Source organism: Eretmochelys imbricata, chromosome 2, assembly GCF_965152235.1.
Source record: "Eretmochelys imbricata isolate rEreImb1 chromosome 2, rEreImb1.hap1, whole genome shotgun sequence".
Lineage (NCBI taxonomy): Eukaryota > Metazoa > Chordata > Testudines > Cheloniidae > Eretmochelys > Eretmochelys imbricata.
In genome coordinates this window covers 71382546-71396114 of record NC_135573.1, presented here as the reverse complement: position 1 = coordinate 71396114, position 13569 = coordinate 71382546, and the positions used below count along the sequence as shown (strand labels likewise).

The following is a 13569-nucleotide window of genomic DNA, read 5'->3' as shown; positions in this document are numbered from 1 at the left end:
ACAGACAAAACAAGACTGGTATTGTAACAAAAAAAAAAAAGGTTAAAATCTCTGGGGAGCATACCTGCTCCCAACTCAAACAGTTAAAAAAAGCCATGATTTCTCATCTTTACACTTGTATCAGTTTTCCTCTGCTCTCCAGTCTCTGGAACACTCCACAGAGCCTTCCATTAGGTCTTTCATAACCCGTGATCTTCCTCATCACTGAGAGAGCAGGCTCCCTCTTAAAGGAAGCCCCACCCTTGGAGTATCATCATGGGATGCCTGGTCACCTGATCCATGAGCACAAGACCAAGGGAGATGGATAACTAGACGCAGGTGAGACTAAGTCAACTCCCCCTAAACGGCCTGCCCACTATGTGACAGCGACTTTTGCACTCCATGGTCCTGGGGTTAGATGGGGGCTCTTTTTGTCACTGATGTAAATTAGAGCAGTCTGTGGCTTAACTGGACAATATATGCCCCCAGAGGAGTCATTCCGTTGGTCCATGATTGTAGTGAACTCTGTCCATAGCTTCCCACCCCAGACCATCCCCTGTGCTGGGGGACTAGAAGCAACAGGTGTAGAGCCAGGTAGGGCACTTGTATATCACCTGGATCTATCCTTATGCAATGGGATCCTTAGCTGGCAGCTTAAGTCAGCTTTAGCCCCATTTTCTTTGCCTTGTAATGTAGTAAAGCCACCATTTAAAAAAAAAAAAAATCATATGAGAGTCTCCCACTAAGGATTGGGTTCCTTCATTTACTGTAAACTCAGAACACTGTACTCAGCTTGAGTACCCAAGCCACACACTGGAAATCTCTGGGAATGGAGGGAAAAGAATCCCTCTCCCACACCGTGGGTATGAGAATCCCTCCCCCACTCCATGGACAGAACCACTAGCTCCAACCCAGCTTCTTTCATGCCCCCAAAGCCACTGAACGGACCCCTGCATGGTTCTGCTGGAACAGGCCTCTTCTAGGCAGCAGAGAACAGGACAGGATTTGGCCCACATTTACCAGTGCACTGAGCATACTATTTGCTTTGTGAAGTTCATGACTCCCTCCAAATACTACTGCTATGAGGACGACCTGAGCTCCAAAGGCAACAGGTTCCTCTCTTTTCCCATTGCCCTACAGAACTTTTGAGCACATGAGCTCTTGGTGGTCCCCAATTGTCACTGCTTTTTACTGCCCTTTGGAGCTTAAGAACTATTCACAGGGATCCTTTCTTTTGCCCTGCATAGACTTTATAAAGCATCATCCAGCGTTATAGATCTTAAACAGCTCCCTGTAAAGCCCTGCTACCTTTATCAAGTGAGCTTTCACTATACCAATCAGTATGTCGACTTAGTAGCCTCATATTCAGAGTAATGACCTGTAACTCAAAAACCAGCTTGACTAATTTTCTTCTTGCTTAGCAGAAAAACACAGTAGGGAGTCATCCTGCAATGAAATCCATTGTAACAAACCATTACTAGACATAACACACAAACCTGCGACTAGAACTGGGTCTTTTATCTCCAAAGACTATAGCTTCAATCACCTGAGTACAGGAAAACCTCTTCTAGTCTCTCTAAACTGCCACCAATGGACAAATTGCTCATACAATATTATACACACATTACAGTTAGTGACAGTCATTAATACCCTTGCTTAATTATAAACAATTTTCTTCAAATACAGCCAATGCATCTGTTCTCAAGGAGATTTAACTATGTGGATGGTTTGAAGACATAGCAACAATTCACTTTTTGCTAACAGGACACAAAAATTAGATACAAGTCAAAACATCAAATCAAAATACGTAATGACCTGTAAGTCAGAATCAGTTTGAGCAATTTCCCACAAACTTAGCACGAAAATTCTCCTTAATCTTCAGAGTAATTTTTAGCAATTAATTAGTATTATTGGTGGTCAACAGTGCCTTTTCAGCAGAAAAAAAATAAAGTTATTTCTATGCATGAATAGTTTAATTTTACTGTGTACACTAATCTCTGTATCCAAACTGAAATCATTCTTTCAAAAATTGTTTTCTTTTCTTCTTTTTATTGAAGAGCCTGCCACTATAAATACTATGAGAACCAAAAAAATTAAAAACACAGTTTTGGCAAATAAAAATTATCTGAGAGTTAATATTAGTAGCAGTTTTTCCATCTGCTACTCTGTTTATTACTGACCTTCACAGCAGTCCTGCCACAATCTCAAATCAATCTTTGGTATCTCACTGCAGCTCATGTATCCCTGAGGGTAGTCTGCCTTTAAGAAGACATCAGGCTGGACCTGCTGGATGTTGTCCCCATTGTCACAGAGTACACGTGCCAAAGAGGCCTGCTTCAGCTGAGTGAGTTGCGCTGTTGTAAACACTCCAGGATTTTCATACCAAAACCTAGTCAAAAAGATACGACATCAGGGATCTGTGCCTGAGAATTAACAGCATGTCAAACAGTGATAATGAGCAGACAGAGACTGCACCATACGGAAGGGATCACATTTGTTCTCCAGTTAAATTTACTTTAATGGCTTTCATGTTTTATCAAATTCTTAAATGTTATGATCTTGAACTGTTACCTGGAGTATGTCTACAACACTGCGACTGGAGGTGTGACTGCAGCATGAACAGACATATGGAGCTAGCTTTGATCTGGCTAGCTCGAACAACAATAGCAGCAAGGCCCTGGCCACCCGGGCAGCAACACAGGCTGTACAGCTCCACCTGGGACCCAGGGTATACACTCAACTGGCCAGCCAGTGCTGCCGCAGCAGCTTCACTGCTACCGCTATAACAGCTAACTGGATGAAAGGTATGTCTACATATGCTGCAGTGTAGATGTAGATTGCAGTGTAGATGTACCCAGAGTATAGAGGTTGGGCATAGATGATGATGAAGCATGTTACCAAACTGGAGTTCCCAGCATTTCCTGTATCCTAAATAAATGCTTCAAATCGTGCAGCATTCTAAAATTTTATCATTTTTTAAATAATTGAAAATATCAAGATACCAACCCCACCCCCCCCCAACAACACCCCAGCCAAACAGCAGCATATAAGTGACAAGAATCATGCCTGCTCCAAATTAGTCTTGTGATAGGATCTCATATCCCATTCTCCCTCTGCATCTCCTCGTATGTTTGCTAATTTAAGGCTTCAATCTGAGAAGGGCTGAGCTGAGATCTGGTTGATTTTTTTTCAGTCTTCTTAGCGTACGCTCAACATGCCTCATGTGGCACATGACCAGGATTCTTCACCGAATTTGGACCACTACTTTTTTCAGTTAAGAGAGCTTTTAGTTGAAAATGGCTTTTTACAAATATTTTTTCATGTAAAACTATCACTCTCTTTTGAAACATTTCTTGTTTTTTTGTGAAAAATGCCATGCTATATTTTTTTCTAAAACTTATTAGAAACATGGTTAAAATAGTTAATGAAAACACTATTGAAATGGTTAATGACATTTATCATTTACCAAAACTATTTCAATAATATTTGTTTAAAAAAAAGTGTTTTAATTGTGAATATTTTCAAAAAATGAAAAAATGGATCCATTCCAAATCCTTAGAAATGAAAAAAAGTATGAAATATATTGCAAAACAAAGACAAAGCCCTTATATTATAAGCTCTTCAGGACAGGGACAGGGTATTCTCACATATCAGTAAATCACTGTGCACTTCACAGTATTTTGCTATTTAAATGAGTAAGTAAATAATAGTTTTTAAAATGCTAAATGCATATGTTTCACTACTCTCCTCTCTTGAGGTGAGACAGATTTGCTTGCCTCTACTAGCTCTAACTCCTTATTTAAAAAAATTATTATTTTGTTTTTGTTTTTAAAAATATCACATTTTATTGTACTGCAGAGAAGTCATGGCAACAACAAAGGGTTTATTCCAGATCTGAACTGGAGGATATACACTAGTACTGGAGCCTTCCACAAATGACATAAATACTGCTCTTTATCCTCCCCATCTCCCTAGGGAAGTTTAGTTGGACCAGCAGTGGAGTGGGTATGGTGAGCACTTGTGGAGCACATGCTGGAGCATTTCCCCTCCATGCACACTCCACATGCCTCGGAGTGCATGCAGGGAACGTGCCTTCGGGGGAGGGGAAAGTGTTCTCCTCCTCCCTCTGCTTCCCATTGGCTTGCTTAGGGTGTGTATGGGGTAGCTGATTGGCTCTCTTGGGCACCACCCACGTTCAGTACTTCAAATCCCCTGCTGGGGCAGACAGGGTAGAAGCTTGCATTCCTTGCAGCACCATGGAGGCCCATTTTTAGTTTATAGGAGTAAGAATAGGATTTAGTATTAGAAAACAATATGGAAATGTCTAGTGGGTGCTGTCCAGTGCAGACAAAAGGCTGGAAGGGCCAACTTCTAGAGGAAAACAATACAAGACCCAGGATATGGCTGGTGTACCTACTAGCCTATAGGGAAGGAGACACCTTAAGTGTTCAGGGACTGAGGTATCCTTTGGAGGGATCATAATTCCTCCTCATGGTTGGGAATGGCAAGATCATTCAGACCTGGGCTGAGACTTAGGGTTAAGCTGAAGAAGATCAGCTGAGACAGATTGGTTATATGACATGAGGCCATTTAACCATGCACTGTATCCAATAAAATGCCTTGAATTTGAGGAGCCTGAAGAAGATTGATAGCCCCCTTTGGTTAAAGTTTATAAAGTTGCAGCCTGCTTCTTTAACTTCCATCCTTGTTTCATTCACTTGCGTGTCCTGATCAATACCAATAACCTAAAATATATGACAACTTTTTAATTTTAGATTTAGTAAACACTGGTCACAAGGGCAAATGAGTCCAGGGAAAGAGGGTTAGAAGCTTGTCTATTGTCCTACCACTATCTCTGTACAACTATAAAGAAACTAATTAAAAAAATCACTTAAATCTAAAATAATTTAGTTCTAACATTTCTTCACTTTTGCTATAAGCTGATAAACTGTAGCTGACTTACCAGTTTAACAGTAAAAAGCCCCTAACCTCCTTAGATTCTTTCAAGCCTCAGTTATAATGGACTCAAATACTATCGTACTCTATATGCTTGTAGGCACCCTTTAGTAGAGGAGCCTCTGAACTTAATTGGGAGTGTTCCAAAATCTTGAGCACTGCAATCCAGCCATGGAAACTACAACTCTCATGATGCCTTGGGTGGGGGGAGAGAGAGAGAGCACCAGTGCAGTGAACTCCATTTTGGAGAGGCGCTGAGATTGTTTCACTAGAGTTCTGTCGACAGATGCTACTAAACTGCTGTGAGGAAGCCAGAAGCTGCTGCTGAGAGCATGCTGGGGCTCTGATTAAACAGGGAGCCTCAGGGGTGGTTGGTGGCTACAGAGGACACAGGGTAGAGACTGTTTCTGTGCCTAGAGCTGACTGAGGTGGGGCTGTAGTGAAGTCAGCATGAGTCACCACCGCCCTTGTTTGGGCAAGTGCTTGCAAGGGAAAGGGGGCAGAAAAGAGACTTTAAGGGGTTATCTGAGTCTGTGAAGAGGTGGATTGGTCTTCTCATCGAACCAGAACCCCCAAGATGCTGACATTTGGTTAAAACAACTCCAGTCTTCAGAGGGGGTGTGCAGCTTGGCATGATCCCAAATTAGAATTGTTCTGCCCCTTGTTGCCTTGGCTGGACTGATTCACCAGACCACCAGAGTGCTGTCTCCAGCTTCAAGATCTTCAAACGTGCCCATGCAAGGAAGTGTTTAGAATTCTGAAATCCAGAGGCGTGTACCCTCGGGGGGTGGGGGGACAGAGAAGAGGTAGAAGCTGGCAGCGTAAATTCAAGTTAGAGAAGTTTCCTTTACTACTGTAAATTGTATAATGGGTGTATATTGTTTACAATTGGCATTCTTAAATTGGACCTATTGCACAGATTAGCTCAGGTTTATTCCTGGAGCCTCACAAGGCACACCACTGAGTGTGTACAGGGCCCAGCCAGATGGAGGCCCCACCTATTTTAATTCCCCTTACAAGTGAAATGACTGCAGCCGAGGGGTGGACAGAGGATTCCCACCTATCCAACATCTCCAGTGGGAAACTCAGGATCTCCTTTACGGTCAACAACATCAGGTGCCTGGGCGCATAGGTGAGCGTTGCCTGCTCCCGCGTAACCCAGGGAGGAAAGGGCAGTTACATTTGTTTGATATGCAACTAGATTAGTATTTTATGGACACAACTATGATGCAAACCTGATTACCTATCTCCATCCCTAAGCCGTTGAAACTGAGTGACAAAAAGGCACATTAGGGTTGGTCCCACTCTTGTACCAGGAATTAGGTCCTCCACCATCAGAGCTGGCCAAAAGTCGATGTTCAGTGGTGTGCCATACAGCCTAGAAAAAGAATCCAGGTAAAACTCATGTTACAAATATGGAACTAGACTGACCATTTGCTCTAGGCTCATTTTCTTTGGAATGTAGGTGTTTTACAGAGGTAAGTTAATCATTCCAAATCTTCTTTGAATGAAAACACACACAATGCTTTCTAAATCAAAAGAATTCTTATGATCTCACGTCCTCCAAAAATGGTTTTGATATTGTCACTGCTGTATTTTAGAAACAAATCTGAATGCTGAATATTAACCTGCTCACTAGGCAGTTTCTCAGATTTAAGATTTCAAAATGTGTCTGAGACACAGTGAAAAAAAATACTGGAATGAGGAGATCCAGGTCCGACCCAACACTGGCTTCCTCTTTGAATACCAAACACAATAAATACACATTTTTCAGCCACGTTATTTTAGTGAAAACGGCAGTTCTAGTGGATTTTGATATTTGTATTGTTCGGACTTCACTCAGGAAAGAATCACCATCAGCTACTACATCTAAGCAGTATTATACCTAACAAAATAAACTTTTAAAGCCAGCTTCTCACTTAGTATATATTGGTATAAGTCTCAATGGAGCTATGCAAATGTACACCACGTGAGCATCTGGCCCTTCATTTCTAGAGCCAAGGATGACTGGTATCTGAGTGATATTCAAACAATACAAATATCAAGATCCACTGGCAATACGCTGGGTAGTTAAGGAGACGCACATGAGGGTGTTTTACAAATCACCCCCTTTTGGCACGCTTTGCAATGACATGTAGACAAGTCAAAATTGCCATTATGAAATTAGGCCTTCACTGACATCGTACCTTTTGGACCATGAAATAGCTCAGATGAAGGTCTAGAAAACATCTCCGTCAGCCTTTTCAAGATCTAAATAGTAATTGAAAAAGCAACATTTAATGGCTATTTCAAGGTCCTGCAGAGCTGGAAATGGAAGCTCTGGATCACTGGGAAGGTAGCTCTCCACCAGCACAACGGGACCCAGATTTTGCTTTTAGTCTTAGGAAGGCTTGAGATTTCAATCTGTATAGTCATTAGGTACAGAAGATCATTGATTTCAACAAGACTACTGCTACCAAAATGTATCTTGTATATTCGTTTTATATTAAACTCTCATGATTTCTTGACCAAACATCCCAGAATTTTGTGTGTGTTAGCCAAAGGTGTTTTAAGAGGGCTTTCTTTTGGGTAAATGAATGTCTTTGTCCTAGTAGGCCTGTACTTTATTAGCCACTCTTTTTATGCTGAACTTTAGCTGACTCTAGTGTGTTTTCAATAAGCTGAATTTAGCTGGACTGAAGCGTATTATTAAAGAATGGATTGTGCGTCCTTTTTTTTTTCTTAACTCAAAACTCTTGACCCGTAGGGAAATGATTGATTATCTTACTTAAATAAAACTTCAGCTGAGTTAATTATTTGACATCATGACTATTAAATCTGAACATGCAACACTGCTTATGCCTGGGTGTTAAGTTGCAAACAACCATAAGTCTTCATAGGATCAAGGCCTATGCAATCAAGAAAATGGAAAAAAGATACACAGCAATAGCAGAATGGAAGGCAACCTTGGGAAAGGGAGGGAATAGACAATATAATGCACACCTTTATAGGGTAAATTCTACTTTGTATGTTTATTTAGTGGGGCTTCTGTGAAACCCAGTTCCTTCCTCTATCCACCAAAGCACTAAAATAGAAGCATAATGTGTAGCACCACAGGAGTTGCAAGGCAATTAACAAAAAGATATTGAGATTAGACTAACAATTTTGAGGTCTAAATATGTAAATCCTAGCCAAAATGTAGGGAAAATTAAACATCCACTGTGAATCAAAAGGCAATCAAGCACCAATGGTGATCATAACCAGAATACCAAATGCTGCTGTCACATTGCTTGCTGAAATATAACAATAAATGCACTTTACTTTAACAGTTCAAATGGAGTTGACATTTCCCTTATAAGGCCCCAGTGCTACCAAATTTTGAATTCCCAAGGCCTCTATGGGAATTCAAGCATTTGCCCAGAGGGCTCAGATTGCAGGAACAGGGCTTCATAATGGAAATATTTCATTTACTTCTAAATGGGTAAAATGGAACACATGGGGGGGGGGGTGAGAAAACCTGGATTTGTGCTGGAAATGGCCCACCTTGATTATCATGCACATTGTAGGGAGAGTGGTCACTTTGGATAAGCTATTACCAGCAGGAGAGTGAGTTTGTGTGTGTGTGTGTGTGTTTTTGAAAAAAGGGGGTGGGGGGGGTGAGAAAACCTGTATTTGTGCTGGAAATGGCCCACCTTGATTTTCATACACATTTTAAAGAGAGTGGTCACTTTGGATGGGCTATTACCAGCAGGAGAGTGAGTTTGTGTGTGGGGGGGGGGGCGGAGGGTGAGAAAACCTGGATTTGTGCTGGAAATGGCCCAACTTGATGATCACTTTAGATAAGCTATTACCAGCAGGAGAGTGGGGTGGGAGGAGGAATTGTTTTATGATCTCTGTGTATATAATGTCTTCTGCAGTTTCCACAGTATGCATCCGATGAAGTGAGCTGTAGCTCACGAAAGCTCATGCTCAAATAAATTGGTTAGTCTCTAAGGTACCACAAGTACTCCTTTTCTTTATACAGTTTACTAGTTAGGCTGCAAATTATTATTACTATTAAGAAAAAATGGTAGAAGTCTATGAAAATTAGAGCTGTTCAAAAAATACCATCCTCCTCCCCCCCAGAAAATGTAAATATTTTATTAGGTTTTTATCAAAATTCCCTATAAAAATTAAAATTGAAATATTGGTTTATGAAAACAGTTTTGGGTTCCTAAAACTAAAAACAATTACCAAAGAAGAAACAAAAATTACAGAAATTTTTTGTGAATTTTTTTTAGTACAAAAGCCATCTTCTGACAGAAAAAAAGTTTCAGTGAAAACATTTCAAATGACTTTAATTAAAATGATTTTACTTTTATAAATTCTGGAAACCTAATTTGCACCTTAATTATGACAAATAATAAACAATACACATTCAGTACCATTTCACATAGGGGAGGGCTTTGTTGGAGACATTTTATAAAAGCTGAGCCTCCCTGCAGTGAGCTGTGCACAGATGCAGGGGTCTGCCTACATGGAGCTCATAGCAGAATTGGAATGTAAAAAAAAACCAGTATATTAATAAGGAGACTAATCACATTGTATCTAGATCAAGTATTAAAAGATTTAATACTTCTAGTCTGTAAAACTAGAAAGCCCATGCCTCCCTTATTCTTTAATTTCAACCTGACTGATTATTTTAATGAAATTGTCTCTCTGGTCCTACATACTGCTTTGATTTTTAATTTTGTGAAATCCTAGAAAGGATCTAGGAACACTGCAATTTAATGATTAATGTCATTCATTAACACAGATAATAAAAACTTGACCAAAGTAGTTGCCAGAAGATCAGGAATAGAAATTATACAGGAAATTTTCTACGTCCCGATCAAAATGGATATATTTCTGAAGTGTTCCTAAAACATCAGACAATGTGGATTTCTAGTAATCAAATTTAGCAAAATAAAGGTATCAAATATCTGCTATTGCACTTGATGCAAAGAAGACCAGCAATAGGCCTATCTTGACTATTTATTATTTTTATTTGTATTATGGTAGCATCCACAGTACGTTAGGCTCTGTTCAAACACACAGCTACTTCCAGAGCTACCGAAGTAAATGGTAACCTTTCTAAAATGGATTTTAGATCAGGTCAATAAGGAGCCACCCAAAGAGCTCACAGGATGAAACACAGTGACAGATGAAGAGTGTGGGAGAGCGGTTATACGTATAATCACATTTCTTCATTATTTTTGTGAGTCCTTTCCTGCTTCGAAAGTACTTTTCTCTTTACAGTGAAGCAATGATGGAGACCTAACATTTAGGTCTTATTTATCCTAGCTCAGAAAGACACACACAGGCCACGTTCTCCGGTGCTTTTCAGACACTTTGTTCTGCACACAAGGTGGAAAGGTGTTGCAACCTAGTTCACAAATTCCCAACAGAAAATTCATCTGGCACATGGGAACTCCCTGCTGGGCATAAATATTCCACAGGTAGGTCTACACCTCTGTTCACTCGCAGCACTGTGTGTGTGGCAGGGCAGGGCAGAGCAGAGCAGAGCATCACTAATCCTCCCCTGATGCAGGGTTCTAATTAAAGACCGTACATCAGTAGCAGAACTGAGAATATTCCAGTAGTGTCTCTACCAGTGGTGTAGGGGCCAGAGACAGCCTTCAGAGTCAAAGACACAGTCCCCCCAGCTCCCGTCCTTCATCCCCCTCCTGCTCTGAGCAACGCTCTGATGCAGGACAGAACCCAGTCTGTTATCTAGACTTGATACGCTCATCACAGCTTCTTGACTACATCCATTCAACTAAGTACACTCTAGGAATTATTTTGGGAAAGTTCTATGGCCAGTGTTATACAAGAGGTCAGACTATATGATTACTGTGGTCCCTTCTGGGCTATGAATCTATGAGTAAAAGTGTAGGATAGATATAGATTTATTTTGGGTGGTTATTTTCTAGAAAGTATATATAAAGTAATGGAATTACTTTTTGTTTTTAAATGGAACAATATGGTTTCTTGATTTATATGTTCACATTTATAGCAGGCTATTTTCTCAAATAAATCATTAGTAACCCCATAATAAATATCAAAGCCAATTTTCAGCTTTAGGGACTGATCACCTCCCATTAAAGTCCATGGAAAGAGTCCCATAGACTTGAGAGTAACAGCCGTGTTAGTCTGTATTCGCAAAAAGAAAAGGAGTACTTGTGGCACCTTAGAGACTAACCAATTTATTTGAGCATGAGCTATGAAGTGAGCTGTGGCTCATGAAAGCTCATGCTCAAATAAATTGGTTAGTCTCTAAGGTGCCACAAGTACTCCTTTTCTTTTTCCATAGACTTTAGTTGTTTGTGGATCAAGTCCTAAGGGATAACGCTGTTAATCTGCAGTATTTTGTTATTGACAAGTGTTCCAACTAGCACTTCTCACAAATGTACTTCTGGGAACAACGTGCCTGACAGACATTCTTCTTTGTTCAGTGGCCTGAGGTTTATCTTGCATTTCCTATACATATATTATGCTATTTCTATTTGTAAAATTTTCTGTTTTATAGGTCTTGTTCTCACTTATGACTGTGAGCTAGTCTGAGTTTTCTGTAACAAGGCCAATTTCTGTTCTAAATTTTCACCATGTTCATCTGCCTAAGAAAAACAAACCCATACTGTCACAGCACACAAGCAGCACAATATTATATTTCTACATTGAGTTTTTTCTTCCCTCAGCTGGGTTTTCTACATCCCTTTATCTGTCTTTGAGGATCCTTTTAGTTTCCCCATCCTGCCCCCAATTCACCCATCTCAACACATTTATTCTCTTACCCCTCTGTGATAACGATCATGTTTCTCACTGAAGACTGAATGGAATTTATTGATTCCATCAACATTACACCTGGCTGGAGAGGATCACTGTTCAGTAACCCACTAATAGGGTACAGAATGTGAGCAAGGCCAAACAGCAAAAATTAAGATGTTTGTACACCAATGCGAGGAGCCTAGGTAACAAAATGGAGGAACTAGAGCTACTGGTGCAGGAAGTGAAACCAGATATTATAGGGATAACAGAAACATGGTGGAATAGTAGTCATGACTGGACTACAGGTATTGAAGGGTATGTGCTGTTTAGGAAAGTCCGAAATAAAAGGTAAAGGTGGTGGAGTGGCATTGTATATCACTGATGAGGTAGAATGTAAAGAAATAAGAAGCGATGGAATGGATAAGACAGAGTCCGTCTGGGCAAAAATTACACTGGGGAAGAAAACTATTAGAGCCTCCCCTGGGATAGTGCTTGGGGTGTGCTATAGACCGCCGGGATCTAATTTGGATATGGATAGAGCCCTTTTTAATGTTTTTAATGAAGTAAATACTAATGGAAACTGCATGATCATGGGAGACTTTAACTTCCCAGATATAGACTGGAGGATGAGTGCTAGTAACAATAATAGGGCTCAGATTTTCCTAGATGCAATAGCTGATGGATTCCTTCATCAAGTAGTTGCTGAACCGACTAGAAGGGCTGCCATTTTAGATTTGGTTTTGGTGAGTAGTTAGGACCTCATAGAAGAAGTGGTTGTAGGGGATAATCTTGGTTCAAGTGATCATGAGCTAATTCAGTTCAAACTGAACGGAAGGATTAACAAAAATAAATCTGCAACTAGGGTTTTTGATTTCAAAAGGGCTGACTTTCAAAAATTAAGGAAATTAGTTAGGGAAGTGGATTGGACTGAAGAACTTATGGATCTAAAGGCAGAGGCGGCCTGGGATTACTTTAAATCAAAGCTGCAGAAGCTGTCAGAAGCCTGCATCCCAAGAAGGGGGAAAAAATTCATAGGCAGGAGTTGTAGACCAACCTGGATGAGCAAGCATCTCAGAGAGGTGATTAAGAAAAACCAGAAAGCATACAGGGAGTGGAAGATGGGAGGGATCAGCAAGGAAAGGTACCTTATTGAGGTCAGAACATGTTGGGATAAAGTGAGACAGGCTAAAAGTCAAGTAGAGTTGGACTGTGCAAAGGGAATTAAAACCAACAGTAAAAGGTTCTATAGCCATATAAATAAGAAGAAAACGAAGAAAGAAGAAGTGGGACTGCTATACACTGAGGATGGAGTGGAGGTCAAGGATAATCTAGGCATGGCCCAATATCTAAACAAATACTTTGTCTCAGTCTTTAATAAGGCTAAAGAGGATCTTAGGGATAATGGTAGCATGACAAATGGGAATGAGGATATGGAGGTAGATATTACCATATCTGAGGTAGAAGTGAAACTCGAACAGTTTAGTGGGACTAAATCGGGGGCCCCAGATAATCTTCATCCAAGAATATTAAAGGAATTGGCACACGAAATTGCAAGCCCATTAGCAAGAAGTTTTAATGAATCTGTAAACTCAGGGGTTGTACCATATGATTGGAGAATTGCTAACACAGTTCCTATTTTTAAGAAAGGGAAAAAAAGTGATCCGGGTAACTACAGGCCTGTTAGTTTGACATCTGTAGCATGCAAGGTCTTGGAAAACATTTTGAAGGAGAAAGTAGTTAAGGACATGGAGATCAATGGTAAATGGGACAAAATACAACATGGTTTTACAAAAGGTAGATCGTGCCAAACCAACCTGATCTCCTTCTTTGAGAAAGTAACAGATTTTTTAGACAAAGGAAATGCAGTGG

The 13569-nt window shown here is 40.3% G+C and overlaps 1 protein-coding gene across 1 annotated transcript in view; it reads right to left on the bottom strand.

Annotated features, from left to right (window-relative positions):
- The window catches only part of PXDNL (peroxidasin like), a 270806-nt gene that overhangs the window by 25458 nt on the left and 231779 nt on the right, over nucleotides 1-13569 (bottom strand). The window contains exons 18-19 of the mRNA XM_077808684.1: nucleotides 6179-6313; nucleotides 2160-2368 (exon numbers count right to left, since the gene is read on the bottom strand). Coding sequence (XP_077664810.1) covers nucleotides 2160-2368; nucleotides 6179-6313 — 344 coding nt within the window. The remainder of the gene's footprint in view (nucleotides 1-2159; nucleotides 2369-6178; nucleotides 6314-13569) is intronic.